Here is a 26,796-nt window from a genome sequence, read left to right on the forward strand (position 1 = left end):
TGGGTTGACACAGTGCGAAATGACCCAGCGCGCGTTGTGGCAGCGGCCGTGGCCTGGTCGTCTTCGCGACAATCCTGAAGAGCACACACCTATGATATGAAAATCGAACGCAAAATTATACGTATGCTATAGGAGGAAGGGGAGGGACAGGAGCAACGTAGTGCACGAGGTCTCCGAGCTTTTCTGAATGTTTCTCGATGACCAGTCTCTTCAGGCTCCTTTATCGAGAAATATATGTCCGCACCCTGCGTCTCGGTGGGTGGTATCAACATGAACATCCTTGCTGAATCTTTCCAGTCTTATGTTTTCGGATAGCTTGAAATGAATGAAATTGTCATTAGCTGCACGGTTTATCATGGTAATTTTTGTTTGAGTATTTTAAGTTCAAGCCATGCAATCATAGACTTTCTAGAGCATCTCCAACATATGCGCGGTTGCCCGGCGCGCTAAATCTTTTTTGCAGCGCCAAAATATTGTTTTGGCGCGCTGGGCTGGTGTTTTGCTTTATCAGAAGCGCAAAAACACGGCCCCTCAATCCGGCGGCCCCACCCGCAGCAACCCAGATTTTGCAGCTCGCGCGAACAGGCGAACCAAATAAGCAGCGTGCGATGCCGTTTTCCCAACGCGCTGAACCTACTTTACCGCTCGCGAGATTTTAGTGCGTCTGTTAGAGCGCCAGTTTCGGTCGCGCGTGCAATATAGTCATTTTTTCCTGCGCGCGGCTAATCTAACACATGACATATCCTAAACCCGAATCAAATCCGACCCCTATTGGTTCTATATGCAGAAGGGACCAGAAAAGATTTGAGATGGCTAGGCACTTACAGCGAAGATCCGGCGTGAAAAAGTTGATGCACGTCGATGAGGATGATGTGGCCTCTCGGGTCAGGGAAGGTGGCGTCCGCTCGGGGAAGGATCTGGCGCCGCAACCCGACTGGGGTGACTTGCGATGGAGGGAGTGATGGGGAGTAGGAGCAGGAGGGGTAGACATGGCGAGTGCGATCGGCGGCGATCGAGGGCGCCCGATCGGCGACGATCGAGGGCGCCGGAGGCGATCGGCGGCGATCGAGGGCGCCCGAGGTTAGGGCTCGAGAGGAGGAGAGAGGACGAACCGCTCGAATCGAAATTCAAAAGAGTACGCACGATGATGGGACATCTATAATGAAGTGCTCTATTAATGCAATTAATTTAATCAAAAAATTTAGGACAATAATACCCCTGGACCAAATTGGGCCGATTAAAGGTAAAAAATATTAGGTCGAAAATACCCTTGAGCTTAAAAAGGCCCAATTATTCTGATCCGTTAGATCGGCCATATAATACATGTGCTCTGGTGTATTATAATGCACCTTAAAATCTCCCATTGCAATAACAGACCCCTTATGTATCTTGAGTGATAGCCATTGAAATCACAGTTCACGGGTGATATCAGCATGAAGTTAAGGCTGTAGGTTTTGTTTTTTTGCTTACACTACGTAGCTGATAATCCCGGAAGGATGTTGTCGACACTTGCGCTTTCTATATAAAGCGGGGCCTGAAGGCCGATTCTCCGGGGAAAAAATAGTCATTACATCGGAGGAATAGGCAGCAACGACAGTACATGTAAATGGTACTGTTCACTGTCCGGCACAGAAGCATCACAACTCAATAGCGGACTGGTATCCAACATATGCAGATTAGTCCCTTTTGGGTTTTGATCACTTATGCCGCCGCTTGCTTCTTCATCGACGCTAGCAGGTGGAAGGTTATTCACAAGGATCGTCACATTGCTCCGAGATCGCCTCTTGTTAAGTCTCCTCGGCGCTTTTGCTGTAAAATGCAACTTCATCTGGATCTGGCATGTCTTCAGAATTCACTAGTTCGTTGTGACGAATGTGCTGATTCATTCTCAAGCAGCACCTTCTTAGCCATGTTCCGGAAGGATTCCGTTAAAGGATCACTATGCTTCCTGACAGAGAGCTTCCTCGGCGAGCTTTCGACCCTTGAGGCGATGAAGTTGATAAGGGCGCTACGAGCATTTGTCGCAATGTTGGCATTCTCATCGGCCTTGTTTGCGCCATGGCTGGCAAATCCATCAGCATTGGTTTCTTGTATGATGTCAGACGCATGAGTAGAAGCTGCATCCGGAGAGAGCCATGCCCCGAACGAACTGGTCCTCTGGACGAGCTCACTGCTCCTCTCCTTGTTCACTGGTACCGAAGGGCATGGCACTTTGGTATTTGATGTTTCAGGCGAATCCGATGGAGACAAAACGTGTGCTTCGGATGCTTCATCTTCTGGCGAATCCTGATTGTGAGAGCTGTGCATTTGACGCCTGATTCTTCCGATGATGTGTCGATATTTCAGTTGCCGGAGCATATCGAGCAAGGCATCTGTTTTGAATCTGCAGGAGGTACAAATTGGAAGTTAATTTGGATGCTAAAGATTGAAAACTGAGACCGGAAGATGGAAATGGGAGAAATGAGCTTCAGAAATAAATAAAAAGTTTTACTTGGAGCATTTGTGTGAACTCTGAAGCTTTGGTTTGGTTTCCTGCAAGAAAAGCTCATGCTTGGCAGACTGGGCTCTGAAGAAGGACGGGTCCGTGTATCGCTTCAGGCACGCCCCCTCGCCGCCGGCATCATACCTGCAACCGAATCAAAGTTTTTGAGGCAGCTGCTGAGGTTTTCCTACTGTCTCAATTTTATACTAATTTTAGTACAAAGTTATACTAAGAGTGAGACGTTTATTTTGGGACGGAGGGAGTACTTGTCAAGCATGGACAGCTGCGGAGGCCCGCGGCATCGCCGGATGTACTCCGCGATGGAACGAGGCTTCGTTCCTCCCACCACAATCACGCCGTGATTCACCGGCCTGGCACTTGCGCGGCGCCGATCCACGCCGTGGCCTGCGACACGACACAAGCCTTCTGACCGAATGGCTGGCGAGAAGGCTGAATAGCTGCAGGCAACGGCGACGTCCTGCTGCTGCACGAAGCAGGGCCGTGCACTCCGACGACGGCGGAGCCCCTCCTCGACGAGCGTCAGCTCCGCCTCGAGCCGCCGCGCCCCCAGCGTGAGGCCGCGCGCCCGTGCGGACACCGCCGTGGCCTGGTGGTGCAGGCCGTCGAACACCTCCGCGGCAAGCCTGAAGATCATGGGGAAGCTGAAGCTGAACTAGTGCAGTTGCAGACATGCAGCAGGGCGGAGGGACAGGAGCAACGTACTGTGCGAGGTCCCCGAGCTGGCGGAGGAGGCCCACGAAGCCGGCCATGGCGGCGCCCTCATCCTCGAGGACGACAGCTTCGGGGAGCTCGTCGGCGTTGGTGGTGAGCTTGGGCCTTGACAGTGTTGGCGTCAGAAGCTGAGCACTCTGCTCCATGCGCGCATGCAGGTGCTGTTCGATCTAAATGGTTGGCTCGTGACAAACGACTGACATGTAGCCATTGACGCGCCCTGACTGACAGAGATTAACCCCGCACCCACGAGCGGCCGGCGAGGTGACGGAGCACGGCACGGGCGGTCCCCGAGCCGAGAGTAGGAGGAGGTACCACCGTATCCTACGTACTGCGCATGCTTGTGCACCGCGCAATGTGAGTACGTACGGGATACAGTTTTCTACCGCACTCGCGTTGCGGCTACTCAACGTTGTAGTACATTCATTGGCGCTACAACAACAAGCTACGGAAAGTCGTTAGGTTCTTACCGTATAAAAGGTTCTCCATTTATGACAAGCCAACCTCTAAATAGAGAAGGGATATTGCGTTTTTGCCATGTTAATGCTTCCTGATGAAAAGGGAGATGAAAATAATGCCTGGCGAATTGGCGATCTCCATGCATTAAAATGAAAAGAATCCAACTCCTTGGGGCAACAACACAACAAACGCTAGCTAGCTGCTTTTGTACCATGCCGCCGGACAAAATATCATCTAGGCCAAGCCAGTGCCACGAGTCGCGAGGTCGCACAACCTACTTATTAGCTGCACGGTTTACCGTGCCAATTTTGGTTTAAGTATTCTAAGTTCGGGTTATGCAATCACATACTCCATGTGTACCTTGACTGATAGCCATTGCAATCAGAGGTGATATCACCATGAAGTTCAGGCTGGGGTTTTTTATCATTTTGCTTGCACTATGTAGCTGATAGTCCCAGCATGATATTGTCGACTGTTGAGCTTTCTATATGAAGCAGGGCCTGAAGGTGAATGCAGTTTCCAATCCATGTAAATGACACTGTTCACCAGGCCCGGCCCTGAGGGGGGGCAGGGGGGGCGGCCGCCCCGGGCCCCCGAAAGCGAGGGGCCCCCATGTGTCTGCGCTCTGCTTGGTAATACAATTGGGTCTGCGCTAATATAATTCCTAAAAAAGGTGATTACTGGGCCTACGTTAAACTGGTCACACTTGGAAAGATCGATCGACGAGGGAGCGGACTCTGCGGCGAATCGCGAGGGGGTGATTTTGTCAGTTTATATCATGCACGATGACCATCGTCCGCAGGCTGTTCCCCTCCTTCTTTTGTTCGCCTAATCGCCTCGAAACCTCATGGACCGCAGGCGGCGGCGGCGGCGGCCAGGCAGCAGACTGCGGACGCGAGACGCCCATGCTTCCCCTTTGCACCGCCGATGCCGCAGCTCCAGCGCACGCCTCATCAGTGCTGCCAATATCAAGAAGGTGTCCTATTTCTTAGGGATCTTTATTTCTTAAAGATATTATACCCCAACCTATGCCCTAACTTTTTTGCTTCAGAGGTTGAAGGTTGTGGCCGGCCGTAGTGCTGCAGTGAAAGTGCTGATCGCCTTGGTCGTAGCCTTCAGTCCTCAGAGCCCAACGTGGACGCCCGTGGACGGCTTTGAAGGGTCTGTAGGTACGGGACTGGTACATCTGCCAGACTGCTGCATCCAGGTATGTAGATACCATGTAAAACTCTTGATGTATACCTGATGAGGGATTAGAGAAAGGCACAAAGCGCAAATGCCATGTTTGCTTCGCACCTGTTGCTCTTCTTTCTTGTGTTTTCTGTTTTGTTTTCTTGTACTTGGCCATCCGACTTTTCCTTCTATCAATGAATATTAACAAATCTCCTCATAACTTTAAAGCAATGAAAGTTTTGTAGCTTTTAGCTTTCTGCATCTAGGATGAGTATTTTTTTTATGAAAGGTAGTGTTTGCATGCACTTGCAATGTGAAATTACATTTACCTTTTTCTGATAAACCATCAATGAAATATAGTGATCTAAACGCTCTTATATTTCTTTACAGAGGAAGTGCAACCCAATGTATAAGTAAGTGGTTCAATTTGTCGGAGTAATTGCAAGGTAGTAACCCAACAATTATTCTTTTATGGAAAACGATAATCATTCATATTGCATGTTTTGTTGATAGTATGTTGTACAAACAAAACCTTAGAGTTGCACAAAATATATACTAAAGGTAGCTTTGGAAGGTTAGAGGGGCCTCGGGTTTTAGTTTTGCCCCGGGCCCCTAAAATCTCAGGACCGGCCCTGCTGTTCACTCTCCGGCCTATAAGGGCATCTGCAGTGGTGAACGCATGTACGGGCATTTAGGGAAATAAAATAATTAGAAAATCATCCAAGAGTCCGTCGGCTCCAACGCCAGGCGCATTAGTAGGCGCTAAAAAATCCAATCGTTACGCTAATCGCCAGGAGAGAAAACGCTTAAGCGCTTGGTTCCTACTTTTGTGTCGATATGGCACCGGACGCCAGGATTCTCTCGTCCAACCACCGATTGAACAGGAATTCGATCCTGGCGCCTCCTACAAGCGTCACGCATTGTAGATGCCAGATTATACCGGATTGGTAGCCAGCATATACGCAAAAATTTTAGGTAGTACCTCCTCCTACTCTCCGGAACAATGCATTGTTACCGTTTAAAAGGCTCTCAATTTACAAGCCAGCTTCAAAATAATCAAAGATCACTTCTTCTTCAGTACAATCCCCCTAAACACATCAACGGTGGAGATTTGTTTATACCTCTTCATGAGAAAGTGTAGGATGGTCTTTTTTTGATTTTTTAGTTGATGATGAGTTTTTTTTTCCCGTCAAGATGTATATGACACCCAACCCCCGCCGGACTGGGCCGGGCCCAATGGTGATGGTTGTAGTAAGCGCGCCCCTTCACGGGTTGTAAAAATTGAAAAGAAACCTAAAACAAGTGGAGCTATCAGGATTCGATCCACAATCCTCTTGCACCAAGCTTGAGTGGCTCACCAATTGACACAGCTAGTGACTATGTAAAGCAATGATCGTGAAATCTTAAAAACTAACACCAGGGAACACGCCTTTTCACAGATTGTAAAAAATCACAAAAGAAATGAACCAGCCAGGAATCTAACCACAGATCTCTTTCAACAACCGTGAGCGACATATCAGTTAAGCTGACTAATGTTTTTGCAAAACAAGGAGTGCACATACTTAAGAACTAACACTAATCCAGAATTTAGGCACCTTTTCAAAAAAATCAAACATTTGTTGGAAATTCTGAATATATTTTTACAAATCAAGTAATCTTTTAATATCCAATAGTTTTCGAAAATTTCATTTTTTTAGAAGCATGACATATTTTTCCAAGCATGAACATTTCAAAAAAAAAATTAAAGAGATATGTTAGTTCAAAATGTTAGGAATATTCTTTTGAACAACATTTTTAATAATTTTAAAGAGATATGAGGAGCGTGCAAACTTAAGAAGTAACATTCTGAACAATTTTATGAACACAACTTGAACACTTGCTTTCTTCTGGTTTGTTTCCCTTTTTTATTTTATTTTTCCATTTTTTCCTTTTTATTTTTTCCAGTTATTTCAAATGTGTGAACCTTTTAAAATAAAAAATAATGAATTTGTCCTATTTTTTTTAATCCTTTTCACTTTCTCCAGCTTATTTTTCCAACTTTTTTGGTGGACTTTTTTGGAAAATTTTCAACATGGATATTTTTTCCAGCATTGATGAACTTATTTCAAATCCACGAACGCTTGGGCCGGCCAAATAGGTGCCTCACCGGAGTGATGAGATCACCCATCAGGGTGGTAGAAATTGAAATTTCCGTTTTTACCATGTGTTTTTTATTTTGGTTAGCAAACCTAAAACCCGAAAATGGCAACCCAATACAATAAATCGATATTTCGTTAACCAACTGATTCGGTTTGGATTTCAGTTTATAATGAAAATCTTTTTGTAGCGCACACGTAAAAGCTACGACACAATTACTAGCGCTTCCCTTGTGTCGTCCTCTAATATCCATGACCACCTTTATCCTCTGAGCATACCTACGCGTTGTGGTAGTAAACAACTAAGACGGTTGCCGCTGCATGCTCTGCCTGCCCACAAAAGTACTAGTAGTTGCCCTTGGGTTTTGCAATTAGGTGGACAATGAAGCCTAGCAATAGCTTAGCTGGTTTAGCTCTCATGTGGGAAACAAAGCATGCATTGGGCCCTTCGTGTCCTGCATGGTTGGACACGTGCGCGCGATTGAGCCTTTGGTGTTGGGTGACACGCGTGAGGGAGCCTCGTACTGGATGCCTGGATTTCTGTTTTTTCTTTCAATTATACGGTTTAATACCGAACCTGATCTGAATTCGGTTATTAAAAAGAAAAAAACCCAATGTTTGGACATTTTTGAAATGAACCCAACTTCTGCAAGCAGGTGGGGATGCCCATGATATGCATCCATGCCAGGTTTGAACGATTTCTGACACCGTATGCAAGTCGCGAGACCTCCGACCATTTATCAGTAGTTTTTGACAGAGAAAACTCCAGAAAAGGCAAAACTTGTCGAAACCCAGACAACTTGAACTGGTGCCTTGAATTGGTCATAAAAGGCCATGAAAAAAATTGGGCCAACTAAAGGATGTTGAGAAACAACATGCTCTCGAACGAACCTTTATGGCATACCCGGACACTCTCCGTTGAACAGGTCTATTTGGACATTCTTGAAATGACCCCAAATTTCCAAGCAGGTGGGCATGCCCAAGGTAGGCATCTATGCCAGGTTTGAACAATTTTCGACATAGTATGCAAGTTGTGACACGTCCAGTCATTTATCGATCTTTTTTTACCAGGAAAACACCAGAAAATGTAAAACTTTTCGAAAACCCAAGAAACTTGGCATGGTACCTTAAATTGGTCATACAAGCCATGAAGAAAATTGGGGCCATTTCCATTTCCATTTGTGTTTTTTTGGGACATTCTTGTAACGATCCCAACTTTTGCTAGCAGGTAGGCATGCCCATGGGTTGCATCCATGCTAGGTTCGAAGGGAAAAATATTTAAATTCATAATAAAAATAGTTACTTAAAACTATCATATTGGTGAATTACTTTCTGTTTTTGTGAGCGCCAATGGGCCAGCCCAGTCGGCCGGCCTCCTGCGTGTGCTGCCGTCTATTTGACGCTACTCCCGAAACATATGGAATTTCCTAATTGGCACTCGTCGCATGAAGTTGTCAACCAAACGGATAAAACGAGCGAAGCAAATAACGTTATGGTCTCGCCTATTGAGCATCGTTAGTGACCACTCAACCTTCAATATTTAGAATATTTTTAAAACCAATTTTCAGAATTTCAAAAATATTCATATTTATTAATCAATGTTCAAAAAATTCAGAAAATGATGGTCTTATGCTTCTGTTACAAAAATTGTTCGCAATTACAAAAATTTTTGTTGTTTTTTCATTCCTTTTCTGGAGTTGCAAAAAAGTTCACGTTCCAACAATTGTTTGTGTTTACATAAAAATTTGAATTATAAAAATGTCCCGGTTTTAAAAAATATTCGTGTTTCAAAGCTGTTCATGGTTTTAAAAAACTGTTTCAGTTTATTTTATATTTGTTCAAGAATCTGAAAAGTGATTGGGATTCACAAAAAAATCATGTTTTGTTTTCAAAAAAATATTTTGCGTTGAAAGTGTTTAAAATTATTCTGCATTGTTCTTATCCTTAAGGCTTCGCGCTGATAATTAGGCAAAAACATTGGCTAGGCGAGCTGGTTGTAACATGTTTCTTGAATTCAGTTGGTCCTGAGTTCGAATTTTTGCAAGCGCGGTTTTATGTTTGAAGCGCTGCTACACGCTATCTTTATGGGCCAGCCCAGGCGGGTGATCTTCTCTACGTATACGTCCCGGGGGCTACGCACCATACTCACAAAATCAAGTACGACATGTGAAATGACTATATTACCCTTTATACGTTTTAGAAGGGGGGTTGTACTGAAGCGGGTCTCTGCAAAGATTACGGCCATAGTAAATTCTTCTGACCGAAAGTAGGAGTAGCATTACAATCGAATTCCTCAAGCCAGCAATACAACAAACATTAACTACCAAGATCAGGTTGCTAGTGTCCTCGGTACCCAGTCACGAACTCAAGATCACGAGAACAACCAAAGTTATCCTCCAAGGGTTAGTTCGAAACCCAATCGAATCATGTGCATGTACGCTCTTGACCTTCAATTAAGCCGTTCATGAACACACAATATGTTATTACCCGCCGATTCATTCAGTGGACAAAATATTAGGTTGCCGGGCTGATAAAGGACTCGCCAGAGTACCTCTACACTCCAATGTTCGAAGCTATGACCCCCGCAAAAAAAATCCATATAATGGAAAACAGATAGTCCCAACACGCATCACGAAGCAGTGCCGGATAACTGAGTAAAACTTCTTAAAAACTTTTTAATACAACTCCTTGGCTCCTTTATCAAATTAGCAAAAGCAAGAGAGAGAGAGAGAGGGGGGGGGGGGGGGTCAATTACATACATGCCTTATCTTCCCTCTCGCAGAATTGTCACTGAAGACTCACCCGACACGGTGGCAACACTCCTTGCCGGCTGAGAACATGGCATGTTGTGTGAATCAAATCCTTCATTTTGCATTTGGGCCATCATGATGTAGCTTATGTAGGCCGGTGATAAATCAGGAGGCGATTGGTCATGGTCAAGGTACTGCATGACCTTTCGCATGACAGGCCGCGCGTTGGGCGATGGGTATGTGCATAGCAAACCCAATTTGAGCACGATGGTTACCTCCTTCATGTTGAATTCCCCTCCGAGTCGTGGATCCACTGTGTCGAGCATTGAGCTGTTGTGGTGGTGCTCAAGCAGCCACTCGACCAACAATACCCGGTTGTTTTGCTCATTGATGAAGATTGGCCTTCGTCCACATGTGACCTCTAGGAGAAACATGCCAAATGCATATACATCAGAGGAAGGTGTTGGCCTCCCGGCACGCAAGAGTTCTGGCGCAAGATATCCCATGGTGCCAGCCACATGGGTGGTTTGAGCAGCAGTTTCGTGGTCATATATCCTTGCAAGACCAAAATCACCCAACCGCCCATTCATCTTGCTGTCCAAGAGCACATTACTTGCCTTTATATCTCGGTGGATGATGACCTGCTCCCATTCCTCATGTAGATACAACAAACTTGATGCCACACCTTTGATGATTGAGTACCTCTCGGACCAGCATAGAGTTGGGCCATTTCTTGTGTGTAGGTACTTGTCAAGACTACCATTTTTCATGTAGTCATAAATCAGGAGAAGTTCACCTTTACGCCTGCAGTAGCCCAATAATTGTGCGATATTTCGGTGTCGAAGACGACCAATGCTGACCACCTCGGCAATGAACTCCTTTACCCCTTGCCTTGAATCGTGTGACATTCTCTTCACGGCGACCTCTATATCAGGCTTGTGAATCACGCCCTTATAAACACTCCCGAAACCTCCCCTCCCGAGCAGGTTCTTCTCATTGAACCCCTCTGTCGCGTGGAACAAGACTTCATAAGAGAATCTCTTGGGGCCTAACGAAACCTCCCAGTCCTCTTGCACCTCGAAGCAATTGAGACGCCATCTTACAGTGACGTAGAGTCCGATGCCAACTGAAACCAGCGTCAACGACGCTAAGGCCAGCACGAGCTTCAGCGACATGGAAATGGACGGTGAGTTGGACCAGTTGGTCTTCGTCCAGGCTGATGGCAAGGCCGGCAGCACCGAGATGTCAAGAACCGGGGCCGGCCCATCCAGCGCGAAGCTCCAGCCGAGGATGAAGTGTCCGGAGGTGATATTGCGCATCACCGACGAGAAGCCGACGTATGCCGTGCTCTGCACCACGCCAGAGAGGTCGATGGTGGTCTGCAGCATGGGCCTCTTGGGCCTGACCACACCCAACGGAGCCATGGTCATACTGATCACCATTGCCTTGCTGTTGTAGTCCACCCACACTTGAATAGCTTTCCAGCTTATCACAGATAGGTTTAGTAGCCGCCCGGTGCCGTCGTCGTAGTACCCGGTGTTGGCGGAATTGAGGGACACCAGACTATCACCGTCGACGCAGACGTACTTGTTCTTGATGTCATTGAACTGGGCATTATAGAGCGTGTCGAACTCCATGGCAAAGATGTTGGCGCTCTGGTTGCCATTGCTGAGGCCCAAGGGCTGGCCTGACAACGCAGTGGACAGCACCTCCGAGGACGAAGAGATGAAAAAGGCCAGGCCGCGGACGCTAAGGTCGGCGTGCTGGCCGTGGCCGAAGATGGCTAAGACGAAGGTGGTCGAGAAGGACCGCACAGGGCCGGTGCCGTTTGACCCGGAGCCGAACAGCAGCAAGGGCGGGTGGAAGGCATGGCCCTTCATCTTTCTGGTGGCACCGTTGGTCAGCATGAGCAGGCCGTTCGGCATGACCATGCTCGCGCCGCCGAGCGTCAGGTTCGCACCCGCGAAGCCGTTGAGAGCGAACTGCCGACCGTCATCGCTGCCGCCGCTGCCGGTGGCCGCGAGGCAGCAGTGACCGGCTGCCATGAGGAGCATGACGAGCGGAGCGATCAAGAGGTAAGGTTTGAGAAGCATGGCTCTCGTATCCTTTTTCTTTCTTCTTTTTTTTTTGCGAAAAATGGCTCTCGTATCCTTGGCTAAAGGTACTTGGGGTGATGAGAATTCTGGTAGCCCTATGGACTGAAATGGGAATGCATATGGATGGTGTCTATAAAATGTGCTCTGCGCCCTGCTGTCTAAGAATGAATGCACACTGTCTAGACACCACATGTGGTTGAATATGATCCTTTTCTAGGAGACGTGAGTCGACCGGCCAGGCCGGACAACCACAAGTCTCAAGTCGTCGTTCTTCAGTCTTGAGGTACATGCATGACACAGTAGATCAGTGGCTATTTCATCAAGCTGCGTGTAACGCGTGCATGATAGACCATTTTTGTGATGTCAATGTTAGGCACCGTGCTCGACAGGATATATATGGCCATCAAATCGTCCAATTAATGGTGCGTCTCGCCGTCTCGCATGATAGCGTATTCTACTAGCTGTCACTTTGGTTTTCATCCGTGTATGTGAGCCTGTTTTACGATGAACAAACAGAAATTCAGAATCAATTTATTTCGCTCAAGTTGGAAACGCGCGCAGCTGAACTTGGTGCTTTTCAGGGTCTCGTACGGGTACGGCCCGTAGATGGCGAAGACCAAACTAGTGGAGAAGAACCGCACGGCGCCGGTGCCGTTCGTCTCGGTGCGGAACAGCAGAGGAGACGGGTGGAAAGCCTGGCCTTTCATCAGGCTGGTACCTTTGGTGAGCACGAGGAGGCCGTTCGACGTGACGACCGCGCCTTGGAGCGTCACGGTCGCTCCCGTGAAGCTGTTGTGGGTGTTAGAGATACAATAGGCAAATCAACTCGTCGAAGAACGAAAACAAACAGGGGACACAAGATTTAACGTGGAAAACCCCTTCAACACGAAGGGAAAAAACCACGGGCATCAGCCAGCCAAACTTACTATATCGGAAGAGGTTATAAATACCGGGGATTTACAACTGGTCGACTTATCTCGTGCGGCGGCTTACAAGAGGTGTATATGACACAAGTGATCCTAGGTCAATACTGATCCGTACCAAGCCTACCGGCGACGGGCCTCGCGCGTCAGAAGTTAGCCTTTCTCTCTATACTTGAATTTAGAGCATAACATAACAGTGGGCGAACTGTTGACCTTCATCGCTGTCTTTGCCGCCGGTGGCGGCGAGGCTGACAGCCACCAGAAGGAGCAGTGTGCCCAACTGGCAACGAAAATATGTTTTAGAACACCTGCACCTAGGCCCGTCTATCCTAGCCATCCATTTTTTGCATCGCGATTTGTGCAAGCACATTTTTCTTTTTGGTTTCTCTCCCGTAGAATATGTTTTAAACTTCAAACTTCCACAGCACAACAAAGATTTCTATCTAGAATCTGGGATAAAACTTTCAGATTTTTTTCGTCCAATATAAATATACGAATTAAGATTTTTTTGGTTAAAAAATCTTATTTTTAAAATTTATGTCGGGCCAAAAAATATGAAAGTTTTATCTCACGTTCTAGTTAGGAAGCTTTATTGTGCTGCAAAGTTTTAGATTCAAGACATGTTCTATATGAGAGAAACAAAATTTTAGTTGTGTTGCACAGATCTCAAAGCAATAATGAAGAGCTAAAATAAATGGACCTGGGTGCAGGTGCTCAAAAAATCTGCGTCCCAACTGGCAAGACTTGAGAAGCATGGCTCTTGTATAACCAGTGTGGCGTGAAGGACCGCAGGCTGGTCTCTGGCTAACGGCTGATGAAATCGAAACGCATGGATGGGGTCCAGAAATTGTGCTCTCTGCTCTGCCGTCTTATGAAGTCTTGAGACTACAGTGAAGTATCAAGTCGTCGTTCTTGAGACGCGTGAGTAGACTGCAGTGTGAAGTATCAAGTTGTGGTCCTTGCGGGGCAACCTGCCGTTATTCTTGAACACTTGTCGAGCCGAGTGAGTGCGTGTAACGCGTACATGACCACTTGTGACGACCGCGCTCGAGGGAAAAATTCTGGTCATTAGATCGTCAAATTATTGGTGCCTCTCATGCTAGCGTTTTCTACCTGGCTGTCACTCAAGGTATCAATCATCACTATCATTTTCTCGTTCACCCATATATGTGAGCCTGATTTTACGATGAACAATCAGAAATTCATGACTGATTTGTTTCGCTCAAGTCGGAAACGTAGCTGAACTTGGTGTTGTTACCTGACGAGTGTGACCAGCCCTGTGCAAAATGGATACGATTCTGTCAGAATAATCCTAATATGCCTTGTTACATTTGTAGGAAGAGAATGTTCAGACATTTTTTTAGCTGTTCGGATCCACAAACAACCACATTTTCCTTCTCCTCTTGATTATGGAACAGGTTCTTTCCTTAGTGTTTCTCGGTGACTTTTTTCTTCAGGCTCCTTTTATCAGCTCTCCAGTAGCATCTCCATTGGTGACATCAGCATGAACATCCTCTCCTGAATTCTTTCAGCTTGGAATCACAAGTCATGGATAGTAGCTCTCTCATCTTCTTTATCAAAAAAAAAGAGAGAGGCTAAACTTACCCATGACTTGTGATTCCAAGCATTTAAATGGCAACGATCCAATTCCTCCAGGCAACAACACAACAAATGCTACATGTTCAAAAAAGCATGCCACCGGACAGAGATCAGGTAGGCCCAAACCCAGTGCCCTGAGCCTCGATCACGACAACAATCTAGTCATCCTCTCACTGTTAGTTCACATCGTGATCCAGTTGAAGCATGCATATGTACATGCACACTCTTTAACTTCAATCAATCTATTCCAACGCAATCTGTTGTTATCGATTCATTTGGTGGACATAGTAACATGTCATCAAGCTGAGCAATGACTTGTCTGAGTACTTGTACACTCCAACCTTCAAACCTGTGCATGAAATCTTTCTTAACGACTTGTACTTATGCATACATTGATTGGTCAACATACCACTCATTGCATGCTGAGAACACGGGATGTTGTGTGAATTAAACCCTTTATTTTGCATTTGTGCCATCATGATGTAGCTTATGTAGGTCGGTGATAAATCAGGAGGCGGTTGACTATGGTCGAGGTATTGCATGACCTTTCGCATGATAAGTCGTGCGTTGGGCGATGGGTACGTGCATAGCAAACCCAGTTTGAGCACAATGGTTACCTCATCCGCGTTGAATTCCCCTTCGAGTCGTGGATCTACTGTGTCAAGGATAGAACCATTGTGGTGGTGCTCAAGCACCCACTCGACCAACAATACCCGGTTGTTTTGCTCATTGATGAATATTGGCCTTTGTCCACACGTGACCTCTAGGAGAAACACGCCAAATGCATATACATCAGAGAGTGGTGTTGGCCTCCCGGTGCACGAGAGTTTTGGCGCAAGATATCCCATGGTGCCAGCCACATGGGTGGTTTCAGCGGTGGTTTCGTGGTCGTATATCCTTGCAAGACCAAAATCGCCCAACCTTCCATTCATCTTACCATCCAAGAGCACATTGCTTGCCTTTACATCTCTGTGGATGACGATCTGCTCCCAATCCTCATGTAGATATAACAAACTTGATGCCACACCTTTGATGATCGAATACCTCTGGGACCAACATAGAGTTGGGCCATTTCTTGTGTGTAGGTACTTGTCAAGACTACCATTTTCAATGTAGTCATATTCCAGGAGAAGCTCCCCCTTGCGCCTGCAATAGCCCAGCAATTGCGTGATATTTCAGTGTCGAAGACGACCAATACTCACCACCTCGGCAATGAACTCCCTTACTCCTTGCCTTGAATCGTGTGACATCCTCTTCACGGCGACCTCCATGTCAGTCTTGCGAAGCACACCCTTATAGACACTTCCAAAACCTCCCCTCCCAAGTAGGTTCTTGTCACCGAACCCTTTGGTCGCATGAAACAAGTCTTTGTAAGAAAATCGGTTCGAGCCAAACGGGGCCTCCCAGTCCTCACGCACCTCAGAGAACTTGAGACGCTGCCGTCTTACACATATGTAGATTAGGATGCTTACCGAAACCAGCGACACCGATGCTAAGGCCAGAACGATAAAAAATGACATGGAGAAGGACTGAATGTCGAACAACAAGGTCCTTGGCAAGGCCGGCAACATTGAGAGTTTCAGTGCAGGGGCTGGCGCATCCAACGCGAAGCTCCAGCCGAGGACGACGTGTCGTGTTGGAAAGAAGTTCGTCGCCGAAGAGAACCCGACGTACGCGGTGTTCTGCACCACCCGCGAGAGGTCGACGGTGGTCCGCAGGAGGGGCCTCTTGGGCCTGGCCACGCCCAACGGAGCAATGGTCACGGTGATCTCCGTGGCCCTGCCGTCGTAGTCCACCCACACCTGCATGGGCTTCCGGCTTATTAGGCTTAGGTTCTGGAACATCCCGGTGCCGTCATCATATATAGAACCCGGCGTTGGCGGAGTCAATCGACACCAGGCTATCAACGTCGACGCCGACATGGTTGTCGTTGATGTCACGGAGTTCGTCATCTTTGAACGTGTCCAGCTCCACGGCGAAGATGTGGGCGCTCCTGTTGCCAATATTGTCTTCGTTGAGGAGGCCGAGGAACTGGCCTGGCGACGCAGTGGAGAGCACCTCCCTTGACGCGGCCAGGAAGAAGGCGATGCCGTCGCTGCTCACGTCGTCATATTGACTGGAGATGGCGAAGACGAAGGTGGTCGAGAAAGGCCGCACGGAGCCGGTGGCATTCGACGACGCGGTGCGGAACGGCAGCGGGAACGGGTGGACGCCGTGGCCTTTCACCTTTCTGCCATCGGTCAGCAAGAGGAGGCCGTTAGGCATAACTGAACTTGCGCCGTCGAGCGTCAGGTTCGTGCCCGTGAAGCCAGAGTAGACAAACTGCCGACCGTCATCACCGCCGCCATCGGTGGCGCGAGGCAGCGGCCTGCAGCGACGAGGAGCAGGAGCGGAGGGACCAAGTGGTAAGGCTCGAGAAGAAGCATGGTGCAGAGGGGCCGCTCGCCGGTCTCTTTGTCTTTGGCTATGGTGCTTGGGATTTCTGAACGGTAGGTAGCGCGGTGAAGCGAACTTTCTGCCCCTTATCAGAGTTTCCGAGTTGTACGTCTACCGATTGAAATTGGAATGCATGGAAACGGTGTTGTCTTCCCTGCTGTCCAAAAATGACTGCAGCGTCTACACACCACATCCACATGTTGCCGAAATATGCAATCGTTTTCTAGGAGACGTGAGTCAACCGGCCATGCCGAGCAGCCACAGGTCTCAACTCAAGTCGTCGTTCTTGAGTCTTCACTTAGCAATGCAGGCATCTTGAAAATTAATATGGGGGATTAGGACATTTCCAATGCTGATCTTTGAACCGGCCGCAACGGTTCGGATCGTGCGATCTAGGCGTATTGTGCCATTTAACGCAGTTCTGCGTCGGTTCATAACCGGTCGAAATGCATTTTCTTTCATAAACCGGAGACAAAAGCCACGCTCGCTTCTGACCACCCTGACCCATCCACCCCCCCTCCCACCCCACCCCACCCCTCGCTCGTGCGTGTTCCCACCTGGCGCCAGTGGCCCGCATTCATGTAACTGTAGAGCGGCCGCTTCCCATTGAAGCTGGCCACAGAGCAGATGCATCCCCAGTGTCCAAGCATGTTCAATGCTGGAGATGCCTTACTGGACGGGAAGGGACGTATATCTACCACGCTCATTCAATGTCTCATCCGTCTGTATGCCGCCATAACCAAGCTCGTCGGCCGAGAAACCCACTCTGGCACCGCGCATTTGATGCATCCGGACGCCTGATGAGGGAGTCCTGGATTAGGGGGTCTCCGGACAGCCGGACTATATCCTTTGGCCGGACTGTTAGACTATGAAGATACAAGATTGAAGACTTCGTCTCGTGTTCGGATGGGACTCTACTTGGCGTGCAAGGCAAGCTAGGCAGTACGGATATGGATATATCCTCCTTTGTAACCAATCTTGTGTAACCCTAACCCTCTCCGGTGTCTATATAAACCGGAGGGTTTTAGTCCATAGGACACAACAACTACAACATACAATCATACCATAGGCTAGCTTCTAGGGTTTAGCCTCTCTGATCTCATGGTAGATCTACTCTTGTACTACCCATATCATCAATATTAATCAAGCAGGACATAGGGTTTTACCTCCATCAAGAGGGCCCGAATCTGGGTAAAACATCGTGTTCCCTGCCTCCTGTTACCATCCGCCTTAGACGCACAGTTCGGACCCCCTACCCGAGATTCGCCGGTTTTGACACCGACATTGGTGATTTCATTGAGAGTTCCTCTGTGTCGTCGCCGTTAGGCTTGATGGCTCCTACTATCATCGATAGCGATGCAGTCCAGGGTGAGACTTTCCTCCCCGGACAGATCGTTGTGTTCGGCGGCTTTGCACTGCGGGCCAATTCGCTTGGCCTTCTGGAGCAGATTGAAAGCTACGCCCCTGGCCACCAGGTCAGGTTTGGAAGCTTAAACTACACGACCGACGTCCGCGGAGACTTGATCTTCGACGGATTCGAGCCTCTGCCTTGTGCGTCACGCGGTCGTGATGAGTACGATTTAGCTCTACCATCAGACAGTGTTCAGGAGATCGCACCGGCAGCCGCTCCGACCCTCAATTCGGAGCTAGTTGCGCCGCCCATGGACGGGTGGATGGACCCCGCCACGGAGGCCTTACCCTCAGCGGCGATCGAGCCGAACATCGACCTTACCTTGCACGAGAGCTGTATTGTTAAACTACCGGATCTTTCTCCGGCCACGGACTCCGAACCGACTGCGCCCATTCCTATCGAATCCAATTGGGTGCCGATCATGGAGTTTACCTATGCGGATATCTTTCAGCACTCGCCCTTCGGCGACATACTGAACTCATTAAGGTCTCTCTTCTTGTCAGGAGGATCCTGGCCGAACTATGTCCGGCCGGACTGGGATGCGGACGATGAAGAAATTCGCGGCCCACCCACCACCCACTTAGTAGCCACTGTCGATGACTTAACCGACATGCTCGACTCGACTCCGAAGACATCGACAGTATGGACGATGATGCGGGAGACGAAGAGGAATCACTACCCACAGGGCACTGGACAGCCACCTCATCATACGATATATACATGGTGGATACACCCAAAGAAGGCAATGGCGACGAGACAACAGAGGATGACCCCTCCAAGAAGGAACCCAAACGTCGACGTTAGCGGCACCGCTCTAAGTCCCGCCAAAGCAAAAGTGGTGATACCGGCACAAGAGTTAATAACACTACGGATAGTGCCGAAGTCAACAATAACCCCCTCCAGCAAGAGTTAGAGCAGGAGGATGGAAGAGCCAGCCCTCCCGAGAGAGCGGCAGATGGAGAAGCGGAGGATGATAACTACATGCCCTCCTCCGAAGACGAGGCAAGCCTCGGCGATGACGAATTCGCCGTGCCAGAGGATCCCGTCGAACAAGAGCGCTTCAAGCACCGGCTTATGGCCACGGCAAATAGCCTTAAGAAAAAGCAGCATCAGCTTCAAGCTGATCAAGATCTGCTAGCTGACAGATGGACTGAAGTACTCGCGGCCGAGGAATATAAACTTGAGCGCCCCTCCAAGAGTTACCCAAAATGCAGGTTGCTACCTCGACTGGAGGAAGAAGCGTATGACGCGGCTCATCGGCCACCTCGTGGCCGTGATAGAGAGACATTCCAGCCAAAAACTCAGCCCGCACCCCGACGCCATTCAAATAAAAAAGCATGGGGAAACACACCAGACTTGCGAGACGTATTGGAGGACAAAACAAAACATGCAAGATCGATCTACGGATCACGGGGGCGCGCCACTATGCGAGACAATAAACGTCACGCCGGATATAGTAAAAGTAAATCCGGCCGGGCCGAACACAGCGGGCAAGACCCATTCGAGCTGCGTCGCGATATAGCCCAATACAGAGGCACCGCACACCCCTTATGCTTCACAGACGAAGTAATGGATCATCAAATCCCAGAAGGTTTCAAACATGTAAATATTGAATCATACGACGGCACAACAGATCTTGCGGTATGGATCGAGGATTACCTCCTCCACATCTACATGGCCCGCGGTGATGACTTACACGCCATCAAATACCTCCCACTAAAGCTCAAAGGACTAGCACGGCACTGGCTTAACAGCCTGCCAGCAGAGTGTTGGGGAACGTAGCAGAAATTCAAAATTTTCTACGCATCACCAAGATCAATCTATGGAGAAATCTAGCAACGAGAGGAAGGAGAGTGCATCTACATACCCTTGTAGATCGCTAAGCGGAAGCGTTCAAGAGAACGGGGTTGAAGGAGTCGTACTCGTCGTGATCCAAATCACCGGAGATCCGAGTGCCGAACGGACGGCACCTCCGCGTTCAACACACGCACAGCCCGGTGACGTCTCCCATGCCTTGATCCAGCAAGGAGAGAGGGAGAGGTTGAGGAAGTCTCCATCCAGCAGCAGCACAACGGCGTGGTGGTGATGGAGGAGCGTGGCTATCCTGGAGGCCTTCGCCAAGCACCGCGGGAGAGGAGGAAGGAGAGATGCAGGGCTGCGTCATATAGAGGAGAGGAACTCATCTCGTGTATTGGGCAGCCCCAAAACCTCCACTATATATAGGGGCAAGGGGGAGGGGGAGGCGCCCTAGGGTTTCCCCTAGGGGGGCGGCGGCCAGGGCAGATGGGATCTACCCCTTGGGTGACTTGGCCCCCAAGCCAGGAGGTGGGAACCCTAGATGGGGCGCCCCAAACCCCCTGGTCACGAGGGAATAGGTGGGGGGGGGGGGCGCACAGCCCCTTAGTGGGCTGGTTTGCCCCCTTCCCTTGGCCCATGAAGCCCCCCAACACTTGCCGGGGCTCCCGAAACACCTTTCGGTCATGCTGGTCATCACCCAGTACCTCCGGAACACTCCCGGACTCCAAAACCCTTCGTCCAATATATCAATCTTTACCTCCGGACCATTCCGGAACTCCTCGTGACATCCGGGATCTCATCCGGGACTCCGAACTACCTTCGGTAACCACATACAAACTTCCTTTATAACCCTAGCGTCACCGAACCTTAAGTGTGTAGACCCTACGGGTTCGGGAACCATGCAGACATGACCGAGACGTTCTCCGGTCAATAACCAATAGCGGGATCTGGATACCCATGTTGGCTCCCACATGTTCCACGATGATCTCATCGGATGAACCACGATGTCAAGGACTTAATCAATCCCGTATACAATTCCCTTTGTCTAGCGGTATTGTACTTGCCCGAGATTCGATCGTCGGTATCCCTATACCTTGTTCAATCTCGTTACCGGCAAGTCTCTTTACTCGTTCCGTAACACATCATCCCGTGATCAACTCCTTGATCACATTGTGCACATTATGATGATGTCCTACCGAGTGGGCCCAGAGATACCTCTCCGCTTACACGGAGTGACAAATCCCAGTCTTGATTCGTGCCAACCCAACAGACACTTTCGAAGATACCTGTAGTGTACCTTTATAGCCACCCAGTTACGTTGTGACGTTTAGCACACCCAAAGTATTCCTACGGTATCCGGGAGTTGCACAATCTCATGGTCTAAGGAAATGATACTTGACATTAGAAAAGCTTTAGCATACGAACTACACGATCTTTGTGCTAGGCTTAGGATTGGGTCTTGTCCATCACATCATTCTCCTAATGATGTGATCCCGTTATCAATGACATCCAATCTCCATGGTCAGGAAACCGTAACCATCTATTGATCAACGAGCTAGTCAACTAGAGGCTTACTAGGGACATGGTGTTGTCTATGTATCCACACATGTATCTGAGTTTCCTATCAATACAATTATAGCATGGATAATAAACGATTATCATGAACAAGGAAATATAATAATAACTAATTTACTATTGCCTCTAGGGCATATTTCCAACAGTCTCCCACTTGCACTAGAGTCAATAATCTAGTTCACATCGCCATGTGATTAACACTCACGGGTCACATCGCCATGTGACCAACATCCAAAGAGTTTACTAGAGTCAATAATCTAGTTCACATCACTATGTGATTAACACTCAATGAGTTCTGGGTTTGATCATGTTGCTTGTGAGAGAGGTTTTAGTCAACGGGTCTGAACCTTTCAGATCCGTGTGCGCTTTACAAATCTCTATGTCATCTCCTAGATGTAGCTACCACGTTCTATTTGGAGCTATTCCAAATAACTGTTCTACTTGGAGCTATTCTAAATTGTTGCTCCATTATACGTATCCGGTATCTCTACTCAGAACTATCCGGATAGGTGTTAAGCTTGCATCGACGTAACCCTTTACGACGAACTCTTTTACCACCTCCATAATCGAGAAAATTCCTTAGTCCACTAGTTACCAAGGATAACTTTGACCGCTGTTCTGTGATCCATTCTTGGATCACTCTTGTACCCCTTGACTGACTCAAGGCAAGGCACACTTCAGGTGCGGTACACAGCATAGCATACTATAGAGCCCACGTTTTAAGCATAGGGGACGACCTTCGTCCTTTCTCTCTATTCTGCCGTGGTCGAGCTTTAAGTCTTAACTTCATACCTTACAACTCAGGCAAGAACTCCTTCTTTGACTGATCTATCTTGAACACCTTCAAGATCATGTCAAGGTATGTGCTCATTGAAAGTACCATTAAGCGTTTTGATCTATCCTTATAGATCTTGATGCTCAATGTTCAAGTAGCTTAATCCAGGCTTTCCATTGAAAAACACTTTCCAAATAACCCTATATGCTTTCCAGAAATTCTACGTCATTAATGATCAACAATATGTCAACAACATATATTCATCAGAAATTCTATAGTGCTCCCACTCACTTCTTTGGAAATACAAGTTTCTCATAAACTTTGTATACACCCAAAATCTTTGATCATCTCATCAAAGCATACATTCCAACTCCGAGATGCTTACTCCAGTCCTCAGAAGGATAGCTGGAGCTTTGCATACTTATTAGCATCTTTCAGGATTGACAAAACCTCCCGGTTGTATCACATACAACCTTTCCTCAAGAAAAATCGTCGAGGAAACAATGTTTTGACATCCTATCTGCAAGATTTCATAAATAATGCAGTAATCGCTAATATAATTCCAACAGACTCTGAGCATCGCTACGAGTGAGAGAGTCTCATCGTAGTCAACTCCTTGAACTTGTCGGGAACTTCTTAACGACAAGTCGAGCTTTCTTAATGGTGACATTTACCATCATTGTCCGTCTTCCTTTTAAAATCCATCTATACTCAACAGCCTCACGACCATCGAGCTGTTCTGTCAAAGTCTACACTTTGTTTCCATACATGGATCCTCTCTCGGATTTTATGGCCTCGAGCCATTTATCGGAATCCGGGCCCACCATCGCTTCTCCATAGCTCGTAGGTTCATTGTTGTCTAGCAACATGACTTCCAAGACAGGATTACGTACCACTCTGAAGTAGTACGCATCCTTGTCATCCTACGAGGTTTGGGAGTGACTTGATCCGAAGTCTCATGATCAATATCATAAGCTTTCCACTTCAATTGGTGTAGGTGCCACAGGAACAACTCTTTGTGCCCTTCTATACACTAGTTGAAGTGACGGTTCAATAACCTCATCAAGTCTCCACCATCCTCCCACTCAATTCCTTCGAGAGAAACTTTTTCTCGAGAAAGGACCCGATTCTAGAAACAATCCCTTATTGCTTTCGGATCTGAGACAGGAGGTATACCCAACTGTTTTGGGTGTCCTATGAAGATGCATTTATCCGCTTTGGGTTCGAGCTTATCAGCCTGAAACTTTTTCACATAAGCGTCGCAGCCCCAAACTTCTAAGAAATGACAGCTTAGGTTTCTCTAAACCATAGTTCATATGGTGTCATCTCATCGGAATTACGTGGTGCCCTATTTAAAGTGAATGTGGTTGTCTTTAATGCCTAACCCATAAACTATCGTGGTAATTCGATAAGAGACATCATGGTATGCATCATATCCAATAGGGTGCAGTTATGATGTTCGGACACACCATCACACTATGGTATTCTAGGCTGTATCAGTTGTGAAACAATTTCCACAATGTCTTAATTCTGTGCCAAACTCGTAATTCAGATATTCATCTCTACGATCATATCATAGACATTTTATCCTCTTGTCACGACGATGTTCAACTTCACTCTGAAATTACTTGAACCTTTCAATAATTCAGACTTATGTTTCATCAACTAAATATACTCAGTATCTACTCAAATCATCTGTGAAGTAAGAACATAACGATATCCACTACATGCCTCAGCACTCATTGGACTGCGCACATCAAGATGTATTACTTCTAACAAGTTGCTTTCTTGTTCCATTTTACTGAAAACGAGGCTTTCAGTCATCTTGCCCATGTGGTATGATTTGCATGTCTCAAGTGATTCAAAATCAAGTGAGTCCAAACGATCCATCTGTATAGAGTTTCTTCATGCATATCTACCAACAAACATGGTTCGCATGTCTCAATCCTTTCAAAAATGAGTGAGTCCAAAGATCCATCAACATGGAGCTTCTTCATGCGTTTTATACCAATATGACTCAAATTGAAGTGCCACATTTCTGTGGTACTATCATTACTATCTTATACCTTTGGCATGAAAATGTGTATCACTACGATCGGGATGGTATTATTCAAATAAACAGAGTAACCATTATTCTCCTTAAATGAATAACCGTATCGCGATAGACATAATCCAATCATGTCTATGCTCAACGCAAACACCAAATAACAATTATTTAGGTTTTAATACCAATCTCGATGGTAGAGGGAGCGTATGATATTTGATCAACCTTGGAAATACTTCCAACACATATCATCATCTCACCTTTTAGATAGTCTCCGTTTATTCCGTAGCCTTTTGTTTCGAGTTACTAACACTTAGCAACCGAACCGGTATCTAATACCCTGGTGCTACTAGGAGTACTAGTAAAGTACACATTATAATGCATATCCAATATACTTCTGTCGACCTTGCCAGCCTTCTCATCTACCAAGTATCTAGGGTGGTTCTGCTTCAGTGACTGTTCCCTTATTACAGAAGCACTTAGTCTCGGGCTTGGGTTCAACTTTGGGTTTCTTCACTAGAACAGCAACTGATTTGTTGTTCCATGAAGTATCCCTTTCTTGCCCTTGCCCTTCTTGAAACTAGTGGTTTTACTAACCATCAATGATTGATGCTCCCTTTTGATTTCTACTTTTCGCGGTGTCGCGAATAGCTCAAGGATCATATCTATCCCTGATATGTTATAGTTCATCATGAAGCTCTAGTAGCTTGGTGGCAGTGACTTTGGAGAACCATCACTATTTCATCTGGAAGATCAACTCCCACTCGATTCAAGCGATTGTTGTACTCAGACAATCTGAGGACAAGCTCAAGATTGAGCTTTTCTCCCTTATTATGCAGGCTAAGAAAATCGTCGGAGGTCTTATACCTCTTGACATGGGCACGAGCCTGAAATCCCAATTTCAGTCCTTGGAACATCTCATATGTTCTGCGATGTTTCAAAGACGTCTTTGGTGCCTCAATTCTAAACCATTTAGCATTACGCACTGAACTATCATGTAGTCATCAAAACGTGTATGTCAGATGTTCGCAACATCCACAGATGACGTTCGAGGTTCAGCACACTGAGCGGTGCATTAAGGACATAAGCCTTCTACTGTCTGCATAAATGCTACTATCAACTTTCAACTAATTTTTCTCTAGGAACATATCTAAACAGTAGAACTGAAGCGCGAGCTACGACATAATTTGCGAAGACCTTTTGACTATGTTCAGGATAATTAAGTTCATCTTATGAACTCCCACTCAGATAGACATCCCTCTAGTCATCTAAGTGATTACATGATCCTAGTCAACTAGGCCGTGTCCTATCATCACGTGAGACGGACTAGTCAACATCGGTGAACATCTTCATGTTGATCGTATCTTCTATACGACTCATGCTCGACCTTTCGGTCTTCTGTGTTCCGAGGCCATGTCTGTACATGCTAGGCTCGTCAAGTCAACCTAAGTGTTTGCATGTGTAAATCTGTCTTACACCCGTTGTATGTGAACGTTGGAATCTAACACCCGATCATCACGTGGTGCTTCGAAACGACGAACTTTCGCAACGGTGCACAGTTAGGGGGAACACCTTCTTGAAATTTTAATGCGGGATCATCTTATTTACTACCGTTGTTCTAAGCAAACAAGATGCATAAACATGATAAACATCACATGCAATCAAATAATAGTGACATGATATGGCCAATATCATATAGCTCCTTTGATCTCCATCTTGGGGCTCCATGATCATCTTGTCATCGGCATGACACCATGATCTCCATCATCGTGTCTCCATGAAGTTGTCACGTCATCTATTACTTCTACTACTACAGCTAACGGTTAGCAATAAAGTAAAGTAATTACATGACGTTTATGTTGACACGCAGGTCATAAATAAATTAAGACAACTCCTATGGCTCCTGCCGGTTGTCATACTCATCGACATGCAAGTCGTGATTCCTATTACAAGAACATGATCAATCTCATACATCACATATCATTCATCACATTCTTCTTGGCCATATCACATCACATAGCATACCCTGCAAAAACAAGTTAGACGTCCTCTAATTGTTGTTTGCATGTTTTACGTGGCTGCTATGGGTTTCTAGCAAGAACGTTTCTTACCTACGCAAAGACCACAACGTGATATGCCAATTGCTATTTACCCTTCATAGGGACCCTTTTCATCGAATCCGATCCGACTAAAGTGGGAGAGACAGACACCCGCCAGCCACCTTATGCAACTAGTGCATGTTTGTCGGTGGAACCGGTCTCACGTAAGAGTACGTGTAAGGTTGGTCCGGGCCGCTTCATCCCACGATGCCGCCGAATCAAGATAAGACTAGTAACGGTAAGCATATTAAACAAAATCAACGCCCACAACTACTTTGTGTTCTACTCGTGCATAGTAACTACGCATAGA

General features: G+C 47.1%; 1 protein-coding gene and 2 pseudogenes across 1 annotated transcript; all 3 read right to left on the reverse strand.

Annotated features, from left to right (window-relative positions):
* Positions 1-1,497: 1,497 nt before the first annotated feature.
* LOC125535516 (uncharacterized) lies at positions 1,498-3,381 on the reverse strand. The gene is made up of 4 exons (XM_048698581.2): positions 3,206-3,381; positions 2,749-3,126; positions 2,492-2,626; positions 1,498-2,383 (listed from the first exon to the last, which is right to left on the reverse strand). The coding sequence occupies exons 1-4, from the start codon at positions 3,358-3,360 to the stop codon at positions 1,846-1,848; spliced, it is 1,206 nt and encodes a 401-aa protein (XP_048554538.2). The 5' UTR covers positions 3,361-3,381; the 3' UTR covers positions 1,498-1,845.
* A 5,724-nt stretch (positions 3,382-9,105) lies between these two features.
* LOC125535515 (L-type lectin-domain containing receptor kinase SIT2 pseudogene) lies at positions 9,106-12,280 on the reverse strand (annotated as a pseudogene).
* Positions 12,281-15,310: 3,030 nt separating this feature from the next.
* Positions 15,311-16,855, reverse strand: LOC125529698 (L-type lectin-domain containing receptor kinase SIT2 pseudogene; annotated as a pseudogene).
* Positions 16,856-26,796: the final 9,941 nt, after the last annotated feature.

The sequence above is a fragment of the Triticum urartu genome, chromosome 2A (assembly GCF_056163025.1).
Source record: "Triticum urartu cultivar PI428250 chromosome 2A, HENAU_Tu73, whole genome shotgun sequence".
Classification (NCBI taxonomy): domain Eukaryota; kingdom Viridiplantae; phylum Streptophyta; class Magnoliopsida; order Poales; family Poaceae; genus Triticum; species Triticum urartu.